General features: G+C 43.2%; 1 protein-coding gene across 1 annotated transcript in view; it reads right to left on the bottom strand.

The window, feature by feature from the left end:
- Positions 1 to 2,122: 2,122 nt before the first annotated feature.
- LOC141271937 (uncharacterized) overlaps positions 2,123 to 22,689 on the bottom strand; it is a 223,119-nt gene continuing 202,552 nt past the window's right edge. Inside the window, exon 6 of the mRNA XM_073682188.1 lies at positions 2,123 to 3,929. Within this exon, the coding sequence (XP_073538289.1) occupies positions 3,314 to 3,929 (616 nt within the window). The 3' untranslated portion in view covers positions 2,123 to 3,313. The remainder of the gene's footprint in view (positions 3,930 to 22,689) is intronic.

Below are 22,689 nucleotides of genomic sequence, written 5' to 3' on the forward strand. Positions count from 1 at the left end.
GACAATCAGCAGGCAACAAGAGCAACGACGTGCGGATGTGTTTCTTGGACCGTGATCCACAGGGAGCCAGCTATTGAGGTGGACTGGTCCGAGATAATTTTTTTAAAATATGGTCGAGGTCCTAGGGACGTAGAGAAAATAGGTTTAATGTTGTAGGTACTCGGTTCTGGGGTGATACGGTAGGGTTTAGACTTACCCTGAGGTGGACCTGTTCTGTTTTAGGTGTAATAGTTATAGTTGTCCTTTTAAGAGATGCAGCAGGAGGCTCTGGCTTGTCCTGTCCCTGTAAGAGAGGTGCAGCAGGATGCTTCTGGCGGTACTGGCGGTGTTGCGCCTATGGTGTACCCTATGTCCTGCTTAGAAATTAGGCAGGGTGAGGGTCTGTGGTATTGTTAGATTGGTCCGTAGTTTCTGTGTTTATTTACCTTGTTATTTGCCTTATTTCATTTATTGGTGGCACAAGTGGACGGGTGGCACAAGAGGACAGGTGCAACAGGTGTTCCGGCCGCAAGGAGGGTGCAGCAGGAGGCTCTGGCTGAGTAGTTGGTTAGTCAGGCGGCAATTGTCCTGTAATAGGATGCTCTGGTGCAGCAGGAGGCTCTGGCTGCAAGGTGGATATAGCAGGGGGCTCTGGCTGTGTAGTCAATTAATGGTATCACGATGCTGTGGTGTAGCAGGAGGCTATGGTTGCAACGTGACAGCGCGTCACTCTGCCCCTCTCGCGCGCTTTCAAGTGAAAGGGCGCCTTTCTCCTCCTCCCTCCCTCTCCCGCTCTGCCTACCCGGAAGCACGCGAGCTGTGGCGGTCACCGGCCGGGACTCCGCTCTTGCTCCGGGCTCCATCACCTCCTGACATCACCGCGGGACTGCAGACTGTAAGTACCCTCAGGCCTCGGCCCCCACCGCCTGCTACAACACGTAAACTACCAGGAATAGACACACCTAAACCTGCACCGTTCTATCCTTGGCAGACTCACAGACAACGCGGTCTGTCCTATACCTACCTTGCAACCATAGCCTCCTGCTACACCACAGCATCGTGATACCATTATCTGACTACCCAGCCAGAGCCCCCTGCTATATCCACCTTGCAGCCAGAGCCTCCTGCTGCACCAGAGCATCCTATGGCAGGACATATCACTGCCTGACCGACTGACTACCCAGTCAGAGCCTCCTGCTACACCCACCTTGCAGCCAGAGCCTCCTGCTGCACCAGAGCATCCTATTACAGGACAATTGCCGCCTGACTAACCAACTACTCAGCCAGAGCCTCCTGTTGCACCCTCCTTGCGGCCGGAACACCTGTTGCACCTGTCCTCTTGTGCCACCCGTTCACTTGTGCCACCAATAAATGAAATAAGGCAAATAACAAGGTAAATAAACACAGAAACTACGGACCAATCTAACAATACCACAGACCCTAACCCTCCCTAATTTCTAAGCAGGACATAGGGTACACCATAGGCGCAACACCGCCAGTACCGCCAGAAGCATCCTGCTGCACCTCTCTTACAGGGACAGCACAAGCCAGAGCCTCCTGCTGCATCTCTTAAAAGGACAACTATAACTATTACACCTAAAACAGAACAGGTCCACCTCAGGGTAAGTCTAAACCCTACCGTATCACCCCAGAACCGAGTACCTACAACATTAAACCTATTTTCTCTACGTCCCTAGGACCTCGACCATATTTTAAAAAAATTATCCCAGACCAGTCCACCTCAATAGCTGGCTCCCTGTGGATCACGGTCTTAGACTTAAAGGGGTATTCCTATCTCCAAGATCCTATCCCAATATGTAGTAGGTGTAGTAATAATAATAATATTAGCAAATACCTCCAATTAGAAATGTAGCATAGTATTTTTGATTCGCTATGCTACTTACCATATGTGCAGGCATTGCAGGACCTTAGGTATCCACGGTTACGACCACTAGCAGCTAGCTAACTAACTGTCACTTTATCAGTGGAAGTAACCATGGATACCTAAGGTCCTACAATGCCTGCACATGAGGAAAGAGACATCGTGAATCAAAAATACTATACTACATTTCTAATTGTATGTATTTGCTAATATTATTATTATTATTACATCTATTACATATTGGGATAGGATCTTGGAGATGGGAATACCCCTTTAAGCACCCCCATAAACATTGGATAGCCAATCGACTGACAGTTATCTCTCCCCCACACACAGGAGTGCTTGGCCAAGTTCTCGTGTTCTCATTGAGGGACATTCTTCTGTAGATCTTTCACATTAAATCTTGTGATTTGGGCAGAAGGTCCCTCTCTAGATTATGTGTCTTATTACATCCTATAAGGGAAGTTTGGCCTACGAATGTAAATCCTTATACCCTCAGTCCCAGCAATACAAGATGTTTCAAAATAGGTACAGTCTCTATATCACAATATTGTTGATTCCAGGTGATTGACGATATCCACGGGTATGACTTTAAAAAACGTAGAAGGACAGCCTTAACTTTTCAAAGTAAACATTTAAACATTAATTTAATACATATGTTGTTAAAGTAAACTTTTCTCAAACATTGGTAACAACAAATTTTTAGATGTAGTTGTATATACATATTAATGTGACATATTCTTTACACATTCCTCAGGGGGAGCGGCCCGAGTGCAGTGATATGTGTTGGGACCATCTTGGTAGCACTTTTCATCCTCGGCCATCTCCACTAGCTCTTGGTATTCATTGTTTTGGTTTTTATATACCTTGGACCTTTTTGAACATCACATTTTATTGTCTCATTATTATTTCTTTGGTGGTATATTGTACTTTTGATATTTCTTATAGGGATTACATTTGTCTTTTGACCCATTTTTCTTGCTCTTTGACACATTAAATATAACATTATTATTTAAAGAAGCACTCCCATTAAAGCTTTTATTGGGTACATCTGTCTAAAAGTATATGTAGTGTAGGGGAATTCATATACTCCTTGATTGCAGTCTTCCAGTTTCCAGCTCCAGTCTGATCTTCTTCCAAGTCACGGGACTTGACTATTCCAGCTTGCCAGCTCACACTGAGCCAGAAGTTGCTATGATAATGTAATCCTTTGGAGCCTTGTTCTGAAGTTTCATAGACTTACACTTGTACATGCGATTTTGGGCTCACACATAGACAGCAGTTTGAGCTGCCAAGTAGGAATAGCCATCAGGTGACTCGGAAGAGCACCACTAGAAACCGGAAGAAGATGGTAATCGGTGAGTATATGAAGTCACCTACACTACATACACTTTTTGACAGGTTTACCCAATAAAAAAATGTAATGGGAATGCTTCTTTTATGCTTAAATGGCTATTTCCCTGTGTGAGTTTGTTCATGCCTTTGAAAATCCTTTTTGTAGACAAAACATTTCCCACACTCTGAACATGAATATGGCTTCATCCGTAAGTGACTTCTCCGATGCCTAGCAAGATCTGACTTCTGGTGAAAACATTTCCCACATTCAGAGCATGTAAATGGTTTCTCGCCTGTGTGTGTTCTCTGATGTTTAATGAGATCTGAATTCTGGTGAAAACATCTCCCACACTCTGAACATGAAAATGGCCTCATCCCCGTGTGAATTCTTTCATGTCTAACAAGATGTGATTTTGAAGTAAAACATGTTCCACATTCTGCGCAAAAAAATGGTTTCTCCCCTGTGTGACTTCTCTGATGTATAACAAGTTTTGAATTAGCTGAAAAACATTTCCCACATTCAGAACATGAATATGGCTTTGCCACTGTGTGATTTATCTCATGTCTGACTAGATGTATTTTCTCCGTAAAATACTTTCCACATTCAAAGCATGAATATGGCTTCTCCTCTATGTGAGTTATTTGATGCTCAACGAGATTTGATTTCTGTGTAAAACATTTTCCACATTCTGAACATGAAAAGCTATGGATCTGTGTGTGAATTATCTGATGTCTAACAAGATTCGATTGATCAGTAAAACATTTGACAGATTTTACACAAGAAAACTGCTCCTCCTCTGTGTGAGATCTTCGATGGTCAATGCCCCTTCTGTGATTTTTATTTTGCTTAACAGTCAGTGATAAATCGGAAGATAGGACTTGTGGGAAAGAATCAGCTGATAGATCATCGCTGAGAATAAAGGATTGTATATCTGGAATAATTGCCAGCTCTTCATATGTATCTGGTGAGACACCATAATCTTCTGATTTAAAATCTGAAGAGATTGCATATTCCTCTGGGCTTCTTATACAGTCACCTGCCAAGAATAAATGAAGGTTGATTGTTTTTCCCTTTTGGATAACCTTGATGTATAGAAATTTTCAAACAAATTGTAATGCACGTAGCAAAACTCAATAAAAAAATTAAAGCTAGCTCTACACTTTATATAGCTGTGGACTTCTAACGAACATGATCAGTCTATCCTCCACCATTTATTCTCTATGGGACTACTTAAAAATGGAATGAATAGAGCGGTGGTGCATGTCCGACCACCACTCCATTCAGGCAGCGCATTTCCGAGTCCCATTCCCTGTATCATTGGGTGTCCCAGCAGTTGGACCAGCACTGATCAGCACTTTATCACCTATCCTGTGGATATTCCAATCAGCTATTCGTAAGATAGGTGATAGCTTGTGTAGGGGTTCACTCTCTCCGGCAGCCGCTTGGAACACGAATCCACAGGGTCTTTTATATCACACACGGTATAGTGCTTATTTCCAATGGTTGTACAGTACCGAAAACAAAACCATAAACATAAATCAATAGACTTGTCCAGGGACTAACTAAACAATATAGATCATGACTATTCAGACACGGCTGATCTAATGCCAGCTTGGTCACACAAAGCAGCTATCGTCCATAGCAACCAGTGATACTTGCAGTTTTAGTTTAGAGCCTGTGCAGTCTCTTCTCAGAGAGATTATGGCTTGTGTCTCTCCAGTTCCAACACAAACCACTCTGCGCAGCTTCCTCAAGCTGACTGACCAGTGAACACATGGCCTGGTTCCAGTCATATCTGTCCAGGTGCACCTAATCAGGTAGTGCTAGGATTTAAACCCTAGCCTACCTGGCTTTCCTACAGTTGATTATTATTGGAAGTCCAACCACTGGGATCCACACTGATACTGAGTCTCTCAAATGTCCAGTCTGAATGGACTGAGTCTCTCAAATGTCCAGTCTGAATGGACTGAGTCTCTCAAATGTCCCGTTTGAATGGAGTGGTGGTCAGACACGCACACCATCGGTCTCTTTATTTTCTATGGGACTGCTGGAGATAGCAAAGTGTAGAGCTCAGCTTTTTCTGGTAGTTCAGAAACTATATACGACTGCATTAATGCCCATTAACTGCCTTGTAATGTGTCTACAAGGGTGCTTGCTAACTGTTAAATGACACTACAAAGAAAAGCCAGGGATATCTTGGGGAGACAACCGATCTTAGCACAAACATTTTTAACTATAACCTACTCTATATAAAGCTTTCGTGGCCCACAAAGTTAAACCTGTTACCACCAATCTTATACAGCTTTGGACTTTATGGGCCTCAGCTTAATATTCTTATTGGTTCTATGGAATAGTAAGCGGGAGGGATAAAGTGTTTGTTAAAGACAAATTAAAATGTAAATTTTTCAGAAAACATTTTATAAAATCCTAGCAGTATGATTCTATAGGTCATTACCATTATGGCTATACCAAAATTGTGCATTTTTTGCTTTTTAAGCAGTGATACTAATTTGGTTTGTTTCACCATATTCTGAGACCCACAGTGTTTTCACATCAATGTGTCACGCAAGGTGTAAGAAAGACTGCAACAGGGAAGGGGGAAAAGGGGGACCAGACTCTAGGAAAAAGGGGTAGTGGAGACCTCTCCTAGGCTGACCTATATCACCCTGTCTCCCCTAACGACCCTATATTGGTTCCGCACCAATTGCCGCACAGGAATTGGCCCTGGCTAGGGAAGGGAGGGGGATGAGAGCCAGTCGATCCCCATTGACAACTAAAGACAACAAGGGGGAACAAACAAGGGAAGATAGCTTAGCTTTAGTCGACTTCAGAGAGATGAACACAAGTCCTCTTAGCACCAGAGAAGAAGAAGTACTGCACTAGCTCCAAGCCTTCACAAGGGGTCATATGAGTATAGCCGGCACCTCCCTCTAGAAAACAGCAGGTATTTATTCACCCAAGCCAGGGTGTTAATTAGCAAGAGGAGGGTAGCCGCTGGGTCCTAGAGAGACAGATTCTAAGAAGGTGTCTTGTAATGCCAAACGAAGAGATCTCCTGCAACCAACTGCAGGGCGACTGTCTGTCACTTCTGACACACCCGTGACACAATGGGGTGTTTTTTGCATGGTGAAAATCTTCCCATACCTATGTTTATTATGCTTTGGGGTCTGGAAAGACCTCAGAAAATTATAAATGTGGTTTTGGGCAGACACGACTTGGACTGAATTGAATCTGCTGGCCATTTCAGGCGAATTCATCCGAAACAAAATTTCGGACATTCACCCCTGTCTAACAAATGATACACAAAACCATTAGCTGACTATACAGACTTCTGGAACCTTCAAACTTGATATTTCTTACATGACTTGAATCCAGCCACTGCTTGAACCTACACCTGATTTGCAATGTGTGGGTCTACATTATTGTATACATATAACACTCTCAGATGAGTCTCAGGCTGATGTCCAACTGATATTTTTGTTGATGGATTCAGACATTAGGATAATTTATTCATGTGTACTACCTGGTGATATGAGGGGCTGGAGAACATCCATCATGGCGTCCTTGTACATATTTTTGTGTCCTTCTAAATACTCCCACTCCTCCATGGAGAAATAGATGGTGACATCCTGACACCTTATAGGAACCTGAAACATACAATGACACCTTCATCTCCCGATCCCTTCATAGCATTACGGTATAATGTCACATTATTCCCAGCAGTGTCACCTCTCCAGTCAGCAGCTCAATCATCTTGTAGGTGAGTTCTAGGATTTTCTGCTCATTGATGTCCTCATTTATAAGGGGGTGAGGTGGAGGCCCCCTGATTGGGCTCAGGGCTCTTCCCCATCCCTCAGACACAGGGACCTGACAATGGTCACAAGAAGTCTTCTTCGCCACTGTGTAATCCTGGTTATGGGGAGACACATTAATAAATCTCACAACAGACATTTCCAGAGTCCTTACCTCTCCATTTCTTTCCATCTGTTATTCCCATAGATAAGAATGATGTAATGTGATGTCATTAGGATCTCTAACCTCTCCAGTAAGCCGGAAGAGGATCTCTAGGGTGAGGTGTAATATCCTCTCTGCCATTTTGTCCCTGTCCTTATCCATCCTTAATTGGTCAATCTGGAAAATTATTCTATGTAGAAGATCTCCACTGAGAGGATCCAATATTGTAGGAACCTGTATGGGGAGAAGATGAGCAGATGAAAAATCATAAATATCCCATGTAATAATACAATTATTGCAATTATTAAGGGAAAACATATGAGGAAATATACAGTGCAGATATTCTATTTTCTCTTTTGGTATGAACTAGGAAGTGAGTGGCGCCTAATCACTATCCACAAAGGTATTGACAGCATGCATGTCACACGATTGTTGTAGGCCATCACATGTCTCATACATACTGGCATCACAGCTGCAACCAATGTTTTAGTTCAGTGATGATCCACAAATAGCTACCCACCTCGATCACTAAATATTATACAAAAATGAAGGCCCATATCATGCACCACCTCGGTATCTTACTTAATCTGTTATACAGTATCCAACCACTTTGTGAAGCTGAGTCACTACTCATGGGCAAGCCGTGAGACAGGGTAGTCAGGACGTCCAAGGTCAGATACCAGGAGGGTTCATAGTACAGAGGGGTAAGACAAAGGCGTGGACAGGTAACAGTCTGGGGTCAATTGCCAGGAGGGTACGTAAAGACAAGAGAGTACAACCAGGGCTGTAGAGTCGGAGCCCATTTTAGTGGAGTCGGAGTCGGTATAAAATGGACCAACTCGGACTCCTAAAATATATAATAAATTGGGTACAGTAGTTCAATGCAGTTTGTGGGGAATATTTTTTCATGAGAATTTGGGAAAGTTATGAAATGTCCTGTAAATGTCTGTACAATTACTGAGCTAAGGGTATAGACTTTTAGCTGAGATGAATCTGTGCTACAGTAAATTTATCACTTAAACATGAGCTATGTATGAGAGAGTCAGAGTCGTGGAGCCGGAGTCATGTAAATTAAGGAGTCGGAGGTTTGGCTTACCGACTCTACAGCCCTGAGTACAACAAACGGATAGTCAGAGGCCAAGTCTGAGGTCAGATATCTGAAGTCAGAGAGCGTCAAAAGCAGAAGGGATAATCCAAATGAATAGTCACAACAAATCCGAGGTCAGCAACAAGATAAAGAAGAAAGACACAGAGCAAGCACATACAACTAACTAAGCAAAGCTACAACTGACACTCGACTGCAGACAGCAACCCAGCTAAATAGCATGCAAATAATTAAAGATGGGAAACACCTGGGGAAACACCAACAGGCTAGACCAGATTGAGCAGCAATGCTTTTAATCAAATTGCTGACAGCCGAGGATACCCCAGGATCAGATTGGATGACTGAATTGTCACTCACAAAAGCGACAGTCCAGCACACTTCAGATCCCATAGGACGGCTGAGCTGTCACTAAAAGCATCCTGAGGCTACAGTCAGATATAAGACTGTGATACACTTGCTGTAGGTTCTGGGATTCTCCAAAAATATTACTGCAACCCTTAACCATGCAGGAAAATGACATTATAATCAATATTGTTTTCCAGGGGGAAAAAAATGGTCTATAAACTGTTAATTGTTAAATGAACAAGCAAAAAAATGCAACTGATGAAACAATAGTCAAGTACAAGCCCACTTTAGAATTGTAAAAATGATACTGGTGCAGGTAAAGTTCAAAGAAGCAGTCCAAATACTTCCGTAAAATTAAAGTAGTAAATTCTACTTCTCCGTAAAACCTAGGGCTGGTGTGCAGCGTGTCTCTATTTTTATTGTTTTATATTGCAATTCTATTACCTTGTTCCTGTGCGGATCATAAAATCCTTTCTTAGACATCTATTAGCCGGCTGAACAGCACTATATCCCGTCTTGTTTGCACTATATCCGGTCATATGCATCAAATATTGGAAGTGAAGGAGGATTGTATGCCTGCCATGCTGAGGTGTTTGTTTTCCACCTGCATGTCGACGCTGTAAATGTGGCTGAGAAGAGGAATTCTGGAGGATTTTTTATGCGCTACAAAGATCATCTTGCAATAAAGTACACTAAAAATAGAACTTTGGAATTTTCATGAATTAAAAATTCAGAAGCCTTTTCTTCTTCTGTCACCTTTTCTGTGGACCAAAAACCCTCCAATATCCTCATTCATGATATAGGAGGAGACCGATGTCACATAAGCATGTGATCTGGCCCCCAAAGAACTTGTCTCCCTACAATTAATAGGCAATTTATATTTTTGATGATTCATTTTATTATTAAACGTCTCCAGTGCTATCGGTCAATCCTAGAGGTTAATAAACCTGAATATTTAGGGAAGTAAAAGTGAAGATTCGTCTTAGGAGAATATCTATGTCTGCAGAATGATTAGGCCAACTATTTGTGTGAAACTAAATGAAACATGAAAATTTTCCATCTCAATTGTTTGTTTTCATCTATTAAAGTGAGAATAAAAACCCAACAGCTCAAAATGAACAAAATACATTTCTGACATTTCCATACAAAATATCTGTGACCAATATAGCCACCCTTCTTTTCAATAACAGTCATAAGCTGTCCATCCATGTACTCTCTCAGTTTCATAATCTGTTGATGATTAACTTTTTGGGAGGCAAAAATCACAGCCAGACATTATTCAGAGAGGTGACTGTTTTCCTTCACCATAAAATACCCATTAAGGCTGCGTGCCCACTATGCGTTTTTCAAGCGTTTTTGCCGCAGAACCCGCCGGTGGGTCGCGTGACCTATCACATGACTAAATGACGTCATGGCAGGTCCTTTCACACCACCGCGAGCCATATAACAGACCGGACGCAGCAGAGAAAACACCGGGGGCCATCAGAAGGTAAGTATAATCTTTATTTTTTAACATTTTTATTCTTTTTTGGTTGCATGGATTTATATAGTGTGACCAAGTTGTCAAGCACTTTTCCAAGTGATGCTAAAATCACTTGGAAAAACGCTTGATAACACGCATGCAGAAATGCATGCAAAAACGCTTGACAAACGCTTCTACCTGGCAGGAAAAATGCATGCAAAATCTGCATGCGTTTTTCCTGCCAGGGAGATGCGGGAAAAATCTGCAGCATTTCTGCATCGTGGGCACTTAGCCTTAAGAAGGGTCCACGAGTTGTCACTAGGGCTTAGGTAGGGTGAGGAAGGGGCCGGGTCATTATTCTTTCAACTTTAAGGCCTTTACTGTCAGCCGAGCAGTGGAGACTTTGATGCTGTGATTGAGCATTGTCCTGCAGAAAAAATAGAATTAGACTTACCGGTAATTCGGTTTCTAATAACCACCACGACAGCACCAAAGGAGGATGTTACCCCACTCTAATAGGGACAGGAAACACAAAGAGGTTAAATAGCTCCTCCCTCATCCTCCCTCCAGTGTTTTTATAAAGGACCACACAAGTATGGATGCTTCAAATTATATTTATTAAAATTAAATGATTGGCTAACCAAGCCTGGGAGGGAATTACCAGTGCTGTCGTGGTGGTTATTAGAAACCGAATTACCGGTAAGTCTAATTCTATTTTCTCCAATAACCCCACGACAGCACCAAAGGAGGAGTACCAAAGACTCATGTTCAGGGCGGGACAATGGCCTGAAGCACTTTCCGCCCAAAGGCCAAGTCTTTAATGGACATTAAGTTTAGTTTGTAATGCTTGGTGAAGGTATGGACCGAAGACCATGTAGCTGCTCTGCATATCTGCTAGAGGGAAGCGCTAGCCTTTTCTGCCCAGGAGAAGGACATGGCTCTTGTAGCGTGTGCTTTCAGTTTCTCTGGTGGTGAGAGATTTTGGATCTGATTCCACAATTGCTTTCTTGATCCAAGTAGCGATGGTAACCTTTGAGACCTTTTTCCCTCTGTTCTGACCAAATGGCTGAATAAAGAGGTTCTGATCATTTCTCCAGGCCTCTGTCCTCTGGAGGTAGTGAAGAACAACCCGTCTTACATCCAAAGTATGGTATTCTTCTTCTCTTTTATTTTTTGGGTCTTGACAGAAGGAAGGCAGAATTATCTCCTGAGACCTATGAAAGTCTGAGACTACCTTTGGTAAGAAAGATGGGTCCAATTGTAGAATAATCCTATCATCCAGGATTCTCAGATAAGGGTCATTCACTGAGAAGGCTTGGATTTCTCCTACTCTTCTAGCAGTGGTAATTGCTATTAGAAATGTTGTTTTCCAAGCTAATTTATCCAGCTCTATTGAGGCCAAAGGTTCAAATGGTGGTAGTGTCAGACCTTTAAGGACAATATTAAGATCCCAGGAGGGAACGTGGTTAATTATTCTGGGACGCAGACGAGTAGCTGCTGTCATGAACCTTTTTACCCATCGGTGTTCGGCAAGGCTCATGTCGAAGTAGATACTCAGTGCCGCAATCTGAACTTTGAGGGTGCTGGGTCTAAGACCCTTCTCCAGCCCTTCTTGTAGAAAATACAAGATCTGGGTCATGTAAGGATGCCAAAGATCTGGTATATTTGGTTTATACCATGCTAGGAAGGTCTTCCATATCTTGCTGTATATGGAGTTTGTGATTTGTTTCCTACTTTTTTGTAGGGTATGAATTACTCGGTCTGAGAGCCCTCTAGCCTTCAGGATTGTGAATTCAGAAGCCAGGCTGCTAGATGGAGGTTCTCTGGATCTGGATGGAGTATTGGACCCTGATGGAGAAGTTTTCTGATTGCTGGTAGAATGAGGGGTCCCTCTATGCTTAAATTGTTTAGTACACAGAACCAACTTCTTTTGGGCCAAAGCGGGGCTATCAAGATTATCTTGACCTCCTCGGTCCTTACTTTCTGTAAGGTTCTGAGTAGCAATGGAATTGGGGGAAAGGCGTAAGCCAGATGGAAACGCCATGGGTGAGTGAATGCATCTATCCCCAGGCATGCGTCGTCTGGATCTAGGGAGAAGTATTTTTCTGCCTTGGTGTTCTGGCGTCTTGCAAAGAGGTCCACCTCCGGACGACCCCATCGTTTGGTCAGCATGTGGAAAATGTCTGAGTCCAGCTCCCATTCTCCCGGATGGATATTCCTTCTGCTCAGAAAGTCGGCCTGGGTGTTGTCTGAGCCTTTTATGTGCAACCCTGATAAAGAACGAAGATGTCCTTCTGCCCAGAAGAATATTCTTGCCGAGATACTCTTTAGATTCTCGTACCTTGTACTCCCTTGATGAGATAGATGAGCTACAGTAGTCATGTTGTCTGAGTAGACTTTTACGTGTTTGCCCGTAATGATTGGAGCCGATATTTTGAGCGCTTCCTCCACTGCCTTTAATTCACGGAAGTTGGAGGATTTCTTGCTGGTTTCTTTTGTCCAGACCCCTTGGAAGGGGGTTTGAGCCAGAACGGCTCCCCATCCTGTTTTGCTGGCATCTACCGTGACTGTTACCAGAGGGAACTGAGACCATGGAACCCCTATTCTTAGGTTCCTTGGGTTGAGCCACCATGATAGGGATGTCTTCACATAATGAGGGATCATGATCTTCCTGTCTAGTGAGTTTGGGGATCTGTCCCACTGTACAAGAATATGAGTCTGCAAAACTCTGGTGTGAGCCTGAGCCCAGGCTACAGATTGAATGCAGGCTGTCATGGAGCCGAGGGTTGACATGGCAGACCTTAGGGACACTCTGTTCAGGGTCTTTAGATTCGATATCTTGGATCTCAAGAGTATCTGTTTGTCCTTTGGTAGGAAGGAGGTTTGTCTGGCGGAATCTAGTTGAACCCCCAGGAACGTTTTTCCTGTGGCAGGGACCAGGTCTGACTTTTGATGATTTATCAACCACCCTAGGGTGGTCAGGATCTTGATTGTTCTTTGCAGATCTTCCTGGAGTGATTCTACCGAGGGAGTAAGAAGTCGTCGAGGTAGGGAATGATGTAGATTACCTCTTTCCTGATTGAAGCCACTACTTCTTACATAATTTTTGTGAATATTCTTGGTGCTGAAGATATCCCGAACGGCAATACATTGAATTGGAAGTGTAACGTCTGATCCTCTTGAACCACTGCAAACCTTAGAAATTTTCGGCATGTTGGATGTATAGGGACGTGATAGTATGCGTCCTGTAAGTCTATGGTTGCCATCACATACCCCTGCCCTATTAAGGGAACTGCTGATTTGATGGACTCCATCTTGAATCTTCAGTAGACAATGTACTGGTTTAAGGGTTTCAGATTTATTATTATTCTGTATGTGCCGTTTGGTTTCTTTATCATAAACAGGCGTGAATAGTGGCCTGTGTATCTTTCTGTTTTTGGAACTGGTGAAATAGCCCCCAAGGATACTAGGTCTTTTAGGCCGGACATCAGAGCGGTTTTTAATCTTGGAGAGGTTAGATGAGTTATCCTTACTCTTTTGGGAGGATATGAGGAGAATTCGATCTTTACCCCTTCTTGAATTACATTTAAGACCCACCGATTGGAGCAGATCTTTTGCCATTGGGGAAGGTATTTCATGATTCGTTCCCCCACCGCACTGGCTTCACCGCTTCTGTTGTCGTTGTCCTTTTGGGGAAAAAATATTCCTATCTTTACCCCCTTTGGGGTAGCTCCATCGACCGGACTTGCCCTTCCCCCTGTATTGGGGATTCTGTTCCCGAGGGTGGCGAAAGGGGGTCTTCTTATAGTGTCTGGGTTCAGGCAAGGATTTCTTTTTGTCAGCCGCCTGTTCCAGGAGGTTGTCAAGGGCCTGGCTAAACATATATTCTCGCTTGAAGGGAATAGAACAAAGTTTTATTTTAGAGGCCACATCACAGCTCCACGATTTCAGCCATAGTGCTCGCCTTGTGGAGTTTGATAGGACTGCTGCCCTGGCGGTTACCCTCACAGATTCTGCTGAAGCGTCTGCCAGGAAGTCAGTGGCTTTCTGCAGTAAAGGTAGGGAAGCTTGTATCTCCTCTCTGGATGTGCCCATAGCCAGGTGTTCTTCAAGCTGGTTGAGCCATCTTGACATGGACCGTGCAACACATGTGGAGACTACATTTGTGTTCATAAGGACTGCTGATGTTTCCCAGGATTTCTTGAGAAGGCTGTCCATCTTACGGTCCAGAGGATCTTTTAGTTGGGAAGAATCTTCGAATGGCAATACTGTTTTTTTTAGCTACTCTTGCCACTTGAATGTCGACCTTAGGTATCTCGGTCCAACATTTTGCGGTTTCTTCATCTACGGGAAACCTATTTTTCATTTCCGCTGGTGTATTCAGCCGTCTTTCAGGGTTTTCCCATTCGTCCAGGATTAGATCCTGAATGTTTTTATGTATCGGGAACACCATCCTTTTCTTTGAAAGGAGACCACCGAACATCTCTTCCTGGACTGATCTAGTGGGCTTCTCTTCTTCCACTTCCATCGTTCTTCTTACTGCTGAGAGGAGGTCTTCCATAAATTCCATTGAAAAATAATATTTCTTATTTTCCGGACCTTCCTCTGCTGAACTAAGTTCACCTTCCTCTGTAGGGTCTTCTGGAAGGAATGTCTAATCCTGGGAGTCCGAGTCTCCTTTTTCTTCCAGGGAAATTTTCCTCTTTTTTGCCTTTGGAGGCTAATCAGAAGTGGATCGGGAAAAGGAGGCCAATGAAGACTGAATCTCCTGCCGGACTATCCCTTTGATTTCGTCCATAAGGGACGGCTGCTCTTCCCTCATAATCTTTTCTGTGCATTTCTGGCATAAATATTTTTTGCTGGAAGAAGACAGTTTTTTTGAACATATAGCACACTTCCGGCTAGATTTATTTCCTGGTGCAGGATCCTTGTCCCCCTAAAAAAGAGGGAGAAGGGTAATTAAATATTAATTCTAACCTGCACCTAGGAAAGGACCCCCAGTGCCAGACTTACTGGGACTGGAATCGCGCTGGGCTCGGCAGACATGGCAAAGATAGACTTCTGACATCCAATGTAGCAAACAAATGGATTAGGTCCTACCTTAGCTGTCTTCAGTCCAGGGCTGTTATATAGGCGACTGGACTCAGCGCTCCTCCCCTTCCCTGGGGAGGGGGGTGGTGTAGCTCCTCCCCCCTGGGTCCAATTTGGTGAAGCAGGAACACCTGCGATCACCTGCGGGGTTATTCATTTATTTCCCCCTTTCTCTCTCTTTTTTTTTGAACAGACCGGAAGTGACGTCAGGAACCCATTTCCGGTGTCCCACGCAACTTTACGGCCGCTTTCTGTTTTTTTTCGTTCCAGGGTGGAACGCATACCGGAAGTGAAGTTCTCGGCGGTCCGTGTCACTTCCGGGATTCCACACGTGGATCTCCGCTACGGAGACCGCTTAGAGGGGGGAGAGGAGCGGGGCTGGAGAGCTCGAGGAGGCCTCCAGCCCGACACCTACCGGACCTTACCCGCAGGCGCGGACACGGTGGGGACAGGAGTCCCGAGTCCCAGAGGAGACGGGAGCAGCATCAGGGAAGGAGGAGAAAACTGCCCGGTCCCAGCTGCCCGGCTTTAACAGGTATGTCAGGTGTCTGCCGCCGGCACAGAGCACCCCGGATGACGTCTTCATCCCAATAGGGACAGGAAAAAACACTGGAGGGAGGAGCTATTTAACCTCTTTATGTTTCCTGTCCCTATTAGGGTGGGGTGACATCCTCCTTTGGTGCTGTCGTGGGGTTATTGGAGAAATCATAGTTTTCTTGAAAGATGCAGACTTTCTGCATGTGTGAGGGGTTCAGGGTGGTAGTTGTGGCGAGAGGCTGATGTGTGCCTACACCTTGGCTCCCTGACAAAGACAATTGTCCCAATTCTTCTGTGCTGTGCGTGTGGTGTGTAACACTCACGTTTCAGTCGCAGGTCTCTGCTGTCTTCGGTTCCTCCACTCCAGGAACCACCGCATACACATTTAGGGACTTCCACTAGGAACTTTACTTGAACGTTTGGATTCAACTTCATACAGCATTGATCACATACTTTTCCAGGGTTACCGTCCTTTGCACCGCACATAGTGATGTTCACAGTCCGTTTGTCCTGAGCTGTCCCTTCCATAGTCGACCTTTTTGGCCTATGAGACGATCACAGCTCTGAGAGTCCCATACTGTCTTCTCTGTACTATTGCCCGTCCGACTTCCCTTCCTGGAAGATTTTGAGACAAGCTTCTCTACTGGCTCCTGTGGACCGTAGGCCCCGAACGTTTAGGGAAAGTCTATTTCAAAGGTCATGACTGACGTTCCTCTGCTGCTGGACAGGCCGTGCTTCTTGTGCCCCCTGGACCTCCAACTACTGCTCTTGTCACATCTCTCCTTCTCACTCTCTCTAAAACTGCCTGCAATCAGGAAGTCTCTTAGTTTTACACTGAACCTGTTCCGCCCACACTGGAGCAGCTCCTAAACCCCTTAACTCTTTCTTAACTTACAACTACATCCTTTCTAAGGTATAGTGCCCACCTCTGCACTACCCTAGTCCTAATATAACACCTTATCTATACCTATCCTATGCTGACCCTGTAACTGACAAATCAGACAGTCGGTCATAACACATGCTCATATATAAACATAAAGTAAGAGATTATGTGCACAAAGAGGGAAGAGGCGCATGATCGTCCCGATCACCCTCTTACACATGGTCACTTCTTGAAGAAAACATCTCCTAAAACCTAGCAGTAAGTTTGGGAGTTGGTCTTGAGTCCATCTTCAACTCAAAAGGGTCCAACTAGCTCATCTTTAGTAATACCAGCCCATAACAGTACCCCACCTCCACCTTTCTGATGTATGAGTCGAAGTGGAAGTCTGTGCCAGTTACTGATCCAGCCACAGGCCCATTCATCAGGTCCATCAAGAGTCACTCTCATCTCATCAGTTCACACAACCATTGAACAATCTGTCGTCAGATACTTCTTGCCCCAGTCTTTACTTTTCACCTTTTGTGTCTATCACAGTGGTGATCCGGTTGAGCCTCCTCGCCTCGGCCATGTCTCTGAGCACTGAACACCTTGTACTTCTGGGCACTCCAAGGAGGTTGCAGTTGTGGAATATCACAGCACTGGAGGATAATGGCTTCCTGGTCAATGCACATTTGATTCTTATCAAATCTTTGGCAGTTAATATGCATCTTTTTTTCTCAACACGATTTTTTGCGCCCCTGTTAACTATTTGCAACAAAACATTTAGTGATTCTGTTATCACAACCCAATATCTGAGCACTGTCAAGAGTGCTGCACCTGCTGTAAAATTTGTAACATGTACCAGCCCTGAGTGTGAGGTGCGGTTCCTTGTCGTCGTTCAGCAGCAACACAAATGGGAGATTCTCCTTTCCTAAAATGATAAAACAGGTGATAACAAATAAATTGTCAGCCTATATCGCCGATTACTGAGTAACCTCCCTGTGTGGCTTATTATGTCCTTCCTGAGGGCCACGTGATATTTTAGGAAGTATATTTCCATTTTATTTTTATGTTACTTCCCTGCTGCCTCTGTCTGTGAGGGTCCAGATAGGGGCTTTAATTTCTTATTACTATTAATTAATCTTTATTCATGGGGTTTTTTTACTACCAAAAGTTGGAGTTATATTAATAGTACCTGTGTGGATATTAAATGTGTATATGGATAACTAGCAGCCCGAGTTCCGAAACAAATAAGTTTCGGAAGCTAGAAAAGTGTGCTCTACATAATAAAAACTAACTCAAATTACCCATGTCTATTTACTTTTAGCCTTTTTACACGATAACAACAAAGTTGTCATAATTAATAAATCAGTAAATGGCATTACGGAAAAAAAAAAAAAAATTTAGAAGATTACAGAGACGTTCGCCAATTCAAAAAGTGAATTGCCCAAGGCAGATCACGTGGAAATATCTCTGTATGCCTTATCACCTTCAGCTGATCCTGTTAAAATCTCTGCCTCAAGAACATTTCTATTCAATGATGTTACAACTAATCGTGTACCATTGCAGAGTCCTCGTTTTGTATTCAAATTTCTCAACAACATAATAATGCTGCCCACCTTAAGTCTAAGGCAATGACTTGGCATGCCTGATGGGGTTAAGCTATTTAAAAATTCAATAGGAAAATGTTCCCTTTCATCGTCGTCATCTACAACAACAGAGTCATCGCTCCAACGTCAGCTGATGTTTTTCTCGGAATCACCTCAACATTAAGCTCTTTATGTAGTAAGATGTGTATATCTATGAAAATATTGGTGTCTAAGAGGTAACGTTTCTTTTTGTGGCGAGTGACATGTCAAGCCTGGCATGTCAGAGTAAGGAGGCATATAAATAATGTATGCTCCTCTGGGAAATTAAATATGCAAATTGTCTCTTCAGAGAGAAAGAGGACTGGAACTCTAGCTCCACCTATTGGAAGTTGTGATCCTAAAAGTCAATATTGACTCTTTAATGAGCCTTGCAATATGGCTTAGGATGAAAGCCAAATCAGAATCTCAATCTACAGACACGGTGTTTCGGGTGTTGTCCCTCGTCAGTGCAAAGTATGATATCTGATTTGGCTAGGTGAGAGGCTCTGGACTAGGTCTAAGGGGTAACATTTCTACTTGTGGAGAGTGCTATGTCAAGCCGGTCATGTCAGTGTGTGGAGACTTTAGAGGAGCAGGCATGGCTTTTAAGTCTCCTCACTCTGACATGAGTGATTAGCTAAGTTACTTTCAATGTTGGAGAGCTGGGATCTATCCCAACAAGTACAAAATTTGCATGAGTTGTCAGTTCTTCCTGTTTACCTTTGGGGGTTCTCTAGTTGCTCCCATACTACAAAAAAATAGGGGTGAGGGCTCATTCACATGGCAATTTTTCACGTACGAATGCTATTTGTTTTATTCACCTATTTCAGTCCATGGGGCTGTTGACATGTCTGATTTTTTTCCCTCTGGCAGAGAGGCAAAATCATGGAGACATGTCCGATATTGATCAGAATGTTAGATCAAAATTGGCAATGCAAGTCTATGGATCTCTAGAAAAATCTGACAGCATTCGAATGCAATCCGTGTGCTGTCAGTTTTTCACTGACTGATAGAAGGTGGAGAAGCTTTTTTTTTATTTTCTCATCAGTGAAAGAAACTGCTGAAAATCACTGATGAAACTCTGTTCGTTTTTCCCGTTTTGAAAAAACCTGACGTCTGTTGTGTGTTTTACAGTACAGTACAGCCTCCTCGAATTGCCAGCAATGACTGACCATAGAAACCTGCATTGGGCTGATGGATTGTTACAAAACTGATCCATGCCATAGATGTTAAAGTCTTAGAATGCTGCACAATGCTGACATTACACTTAAGATTTATTTAGCAGTGTTAAAAAAAATCAAAGACCAAAACCCCAGACATTGCTTTTGCGCATACAAACTAGTTATGAAGATGTATGTCGCAAGGTTCTTACTGCCAGATGGATGCGAATATTATTGTATAAATTAGATTAAATTACTTTCCTGTGGAAGTTCTATCTCTCAAAAACAAATGTGTGTTATGGATGAAGGATTTGTGCATGCTGCAGCTAACAAATGCTCATCTCATTATGCGACCATAACAGGGACGACCTCTTGCTCTCAGACCCTCATAGTGGTTGCTCGGAATGAGATCCTATTCTCCCTAGAGCAATGTTCCCCAACTCCAGTCCTCAAGAGCCTCCAACAGATCAGGTTTTCAGGATTTCCACAGGTGATAGAATTATTGCCTGTGCAGGTGATGCAATTTTCACATGTGCAATACTAAGGAAATCCTGAAAACATGACCTGTTGGGGGCTCTTGAGGACTAGAGTTGAGGAACATTGCCTTGGAGGTTGAAAAGTTATGAAGCGTAAAAGGCAAATCAACCTTTTCAAGTCGTCTATATGGACATGCAGGTCAAAAAGTTGAATAAAATAATACCTTAATAGGTGTCTTATTCCAGAGAAATCCACATTTTCTTAATATGTAAATGAGCTGTTAAGATCTATGGGCCGGACATAGATCTCCCTGAGAATCTGCCTCCAGAGCTTATTTTAAATGAAAGGGGGAGATACATGTAGATCAGGAGAGCAGACTGCCAGTCATTACATGCCTCATACTGGTAACACCCCCTTTTATTTAACATACAGTGGCTTGCAAAAGTATTCACTCCCTTGGCATTTTTCGTGTTTTGCTACCGCACAACCTGGAATTTCATTTTTTTTTTTGAGGGTTTGCATCAGTTCATGTAAAGAACATGTGAAGCAAACAACAAATAGGACACAATAACTGAAAATTTCAGTGTACATAACTATTTAGCCCCCTAAAGTCAGTACTTTGTAGAGCCTCCTTTTGCGGCAATTACAGCTGCAAATTGCTTTGGATAAGTCTCTATGAGCTTGGCAATGGAATTTTTACCCATTCCTCAAATCAAAACTGCTTCAGCTCCTTCAAGTTAGATGGTTTCCTCTGGGGAACAGCAATCTTCAAGTCTGACCACAGATTCTTAATTGGATTAAGGTCTGGGCTATGACTAGACCACTCCAGAACATTTACACGTTTCCCCTTAAATCACTCGAGTGTTGATTTAGCAGTATGCTTTGGGTCATAGTCTTTGCTCAAGAATAACCCTGTATTTCACACTATCAATCTTCCCCTCGACTGGGGTGATGAGCTGTGTTGGTTTCATGCCAGACATAGCGTTTACCTTGGTGGCCAAAAAGTAAAATTTTGGTCTCATCTGACCACAGCAACTTCCTCCATACATTTGGGGAGTCTCCCACATGTCTTTTGGCAAACTCAAAACGAGCCTTACAATTTTTATGTGTAAAGTAAAGGCTTTTTTTCTGCCCATTCTTTTTATAAAGGCCACATCTATATCCATTTTTATCGGACTTTATTCGTCCGATTTATACACTGCTGTGAGCGAGCCCTAATGATGAGAATCTCCTATATTGATCCAGTTTTAATAATTTAAAACTACAATTAATATGAACATTACAGGGAGATTGAACGAGCGTAATCACCCTAAGATTGAGGGGGCTGTGTTCCAAATTTTTTTAGGAGCACTACTGTTCTCAGTGTCCTGATCTTATGGACTGCAGAACTAAGTGGGCAACATGCGAAAGTCATCTGTCTACTCTACCTAACGTTATAAAGGCTATTGTAGAGAATTACTACCTCAAACTTGAAATTGGCTTTCTGACATTGTCCTGTGGTTCTCCAAGGGTAAAAATAAATTTAAATCTCTGGGTACTCAACATGGTAAACATGGCTATTGTATAATACAATCTGTAGGGCGTCTAGCTATGTTGCAACTTTACGAAGGTCTTCAATGCAGCTCTTCCTAAAAATAGCGATCTAGGAACTACAAACTAGCAGAAGAGATGAGGTTCAGGAGTGTATTCCAAGGTCTTCTGTTCTGTAACCTTAGAACATATAAAAGCCCATCGTAAACCTCAGATTCCAGAACACTTTCGTCTTAGTATTTTCCTTCCTCCTGTCATGTGGGGAGCCCATCAGCCCCAAACATTCAAATTATATACAACAGTGACGAAATTAATGTGTGTTTATGAGTTGTTATAGGTGCATAGGAGCACTCGGCTCTCCTGTGAGATATCGTTAGCCCCCAAGATTATTGATGCTGTTTTTTTTATCTGGAAGGATAGTAAAGGGAATAAAAATATTTACTAATTGTGCGCAACTTGGTGATAAGGGCCAGTTTTGCAGAGATCCTCTCAACTCATCTAGACACAATCTTTGTGTGCATGCTAACATTAAGTTTCTTCATAAATTGGCAGGAATCCCATATCTTTATATCCCATTTGGGATTTATATTGAACGTGATGTGATGATTATCTCTCTTCCAATGAAGAGATTATACACCATCATAGGTGCTGTAAAAAATAGGACAGATTAGACCAATATCTTGTCAGATGACAAAAATGGGAATTAGAACAGCAGTCAACAAAGCCTTGGAATGGGAAAGATAATGGATGCGTCCCTTACAGCGAGACATCCTACAAACTGGGACGATGTAACCATTCTCTACAGAGAACAAAGTCTTCCCTTAATAGTGCCTGTGCCTAAAAGTGGCTGAACATTTTCTCCACCTACATACCGTATTTTTCGGACTATAAGATGCACCAGACCATAAGAAGCACCCCAAATTTTGGGGTAGAAAATAGGAAAAAAATATTTTTTTATAAGATGGGGGTCTGTGTCTGCTTCACAACCAGATACCGACCCCGGTACCTGGCCAAGCCCAGCCAGATACCGGCTTGCCTCACCTCTTCTTCCGCCGCCGCCTTCCTGATAGGGGGAAGGAACGAGGGCCCTGCGATCTCGCTCCACCACCACCAGTAAGTTGCGTTCGGACCATAAGACGCAGACCCCATTTTCCTCCCAAATATGGGGGAAAAAAGTGCGTCTTATGGTCCGAAAAATACGGTACACACATTCATAACAGGATGGGGTGCCCATATGATGTGTCGGGTGACCAAGAAAGATTTGGTCTCTTACAGAGGCATTATTATCATTTAACCTCAGAGAGATGAAGATGGTACAAAGAGCTCTGATCATTTGACAGG

The sequence above is a fragment of the Phyllobates terribilis genome, unplaced genomic scaffold (assembly GCF_046119375.1).
Source record: "Phyllobates terribilis strain yellow unplaced genomic scaffold, ASM4611937v1 Scaffold_5__5_contigs__length_657084704, whole genome shotgun sequence".
Classification (NCBI taxonomy): Eukaryota; Metazoa; Chordata; class Amphibia; order Anura; family Dendrobatidae; genus Phyllobates; species Phyllobates terribilis.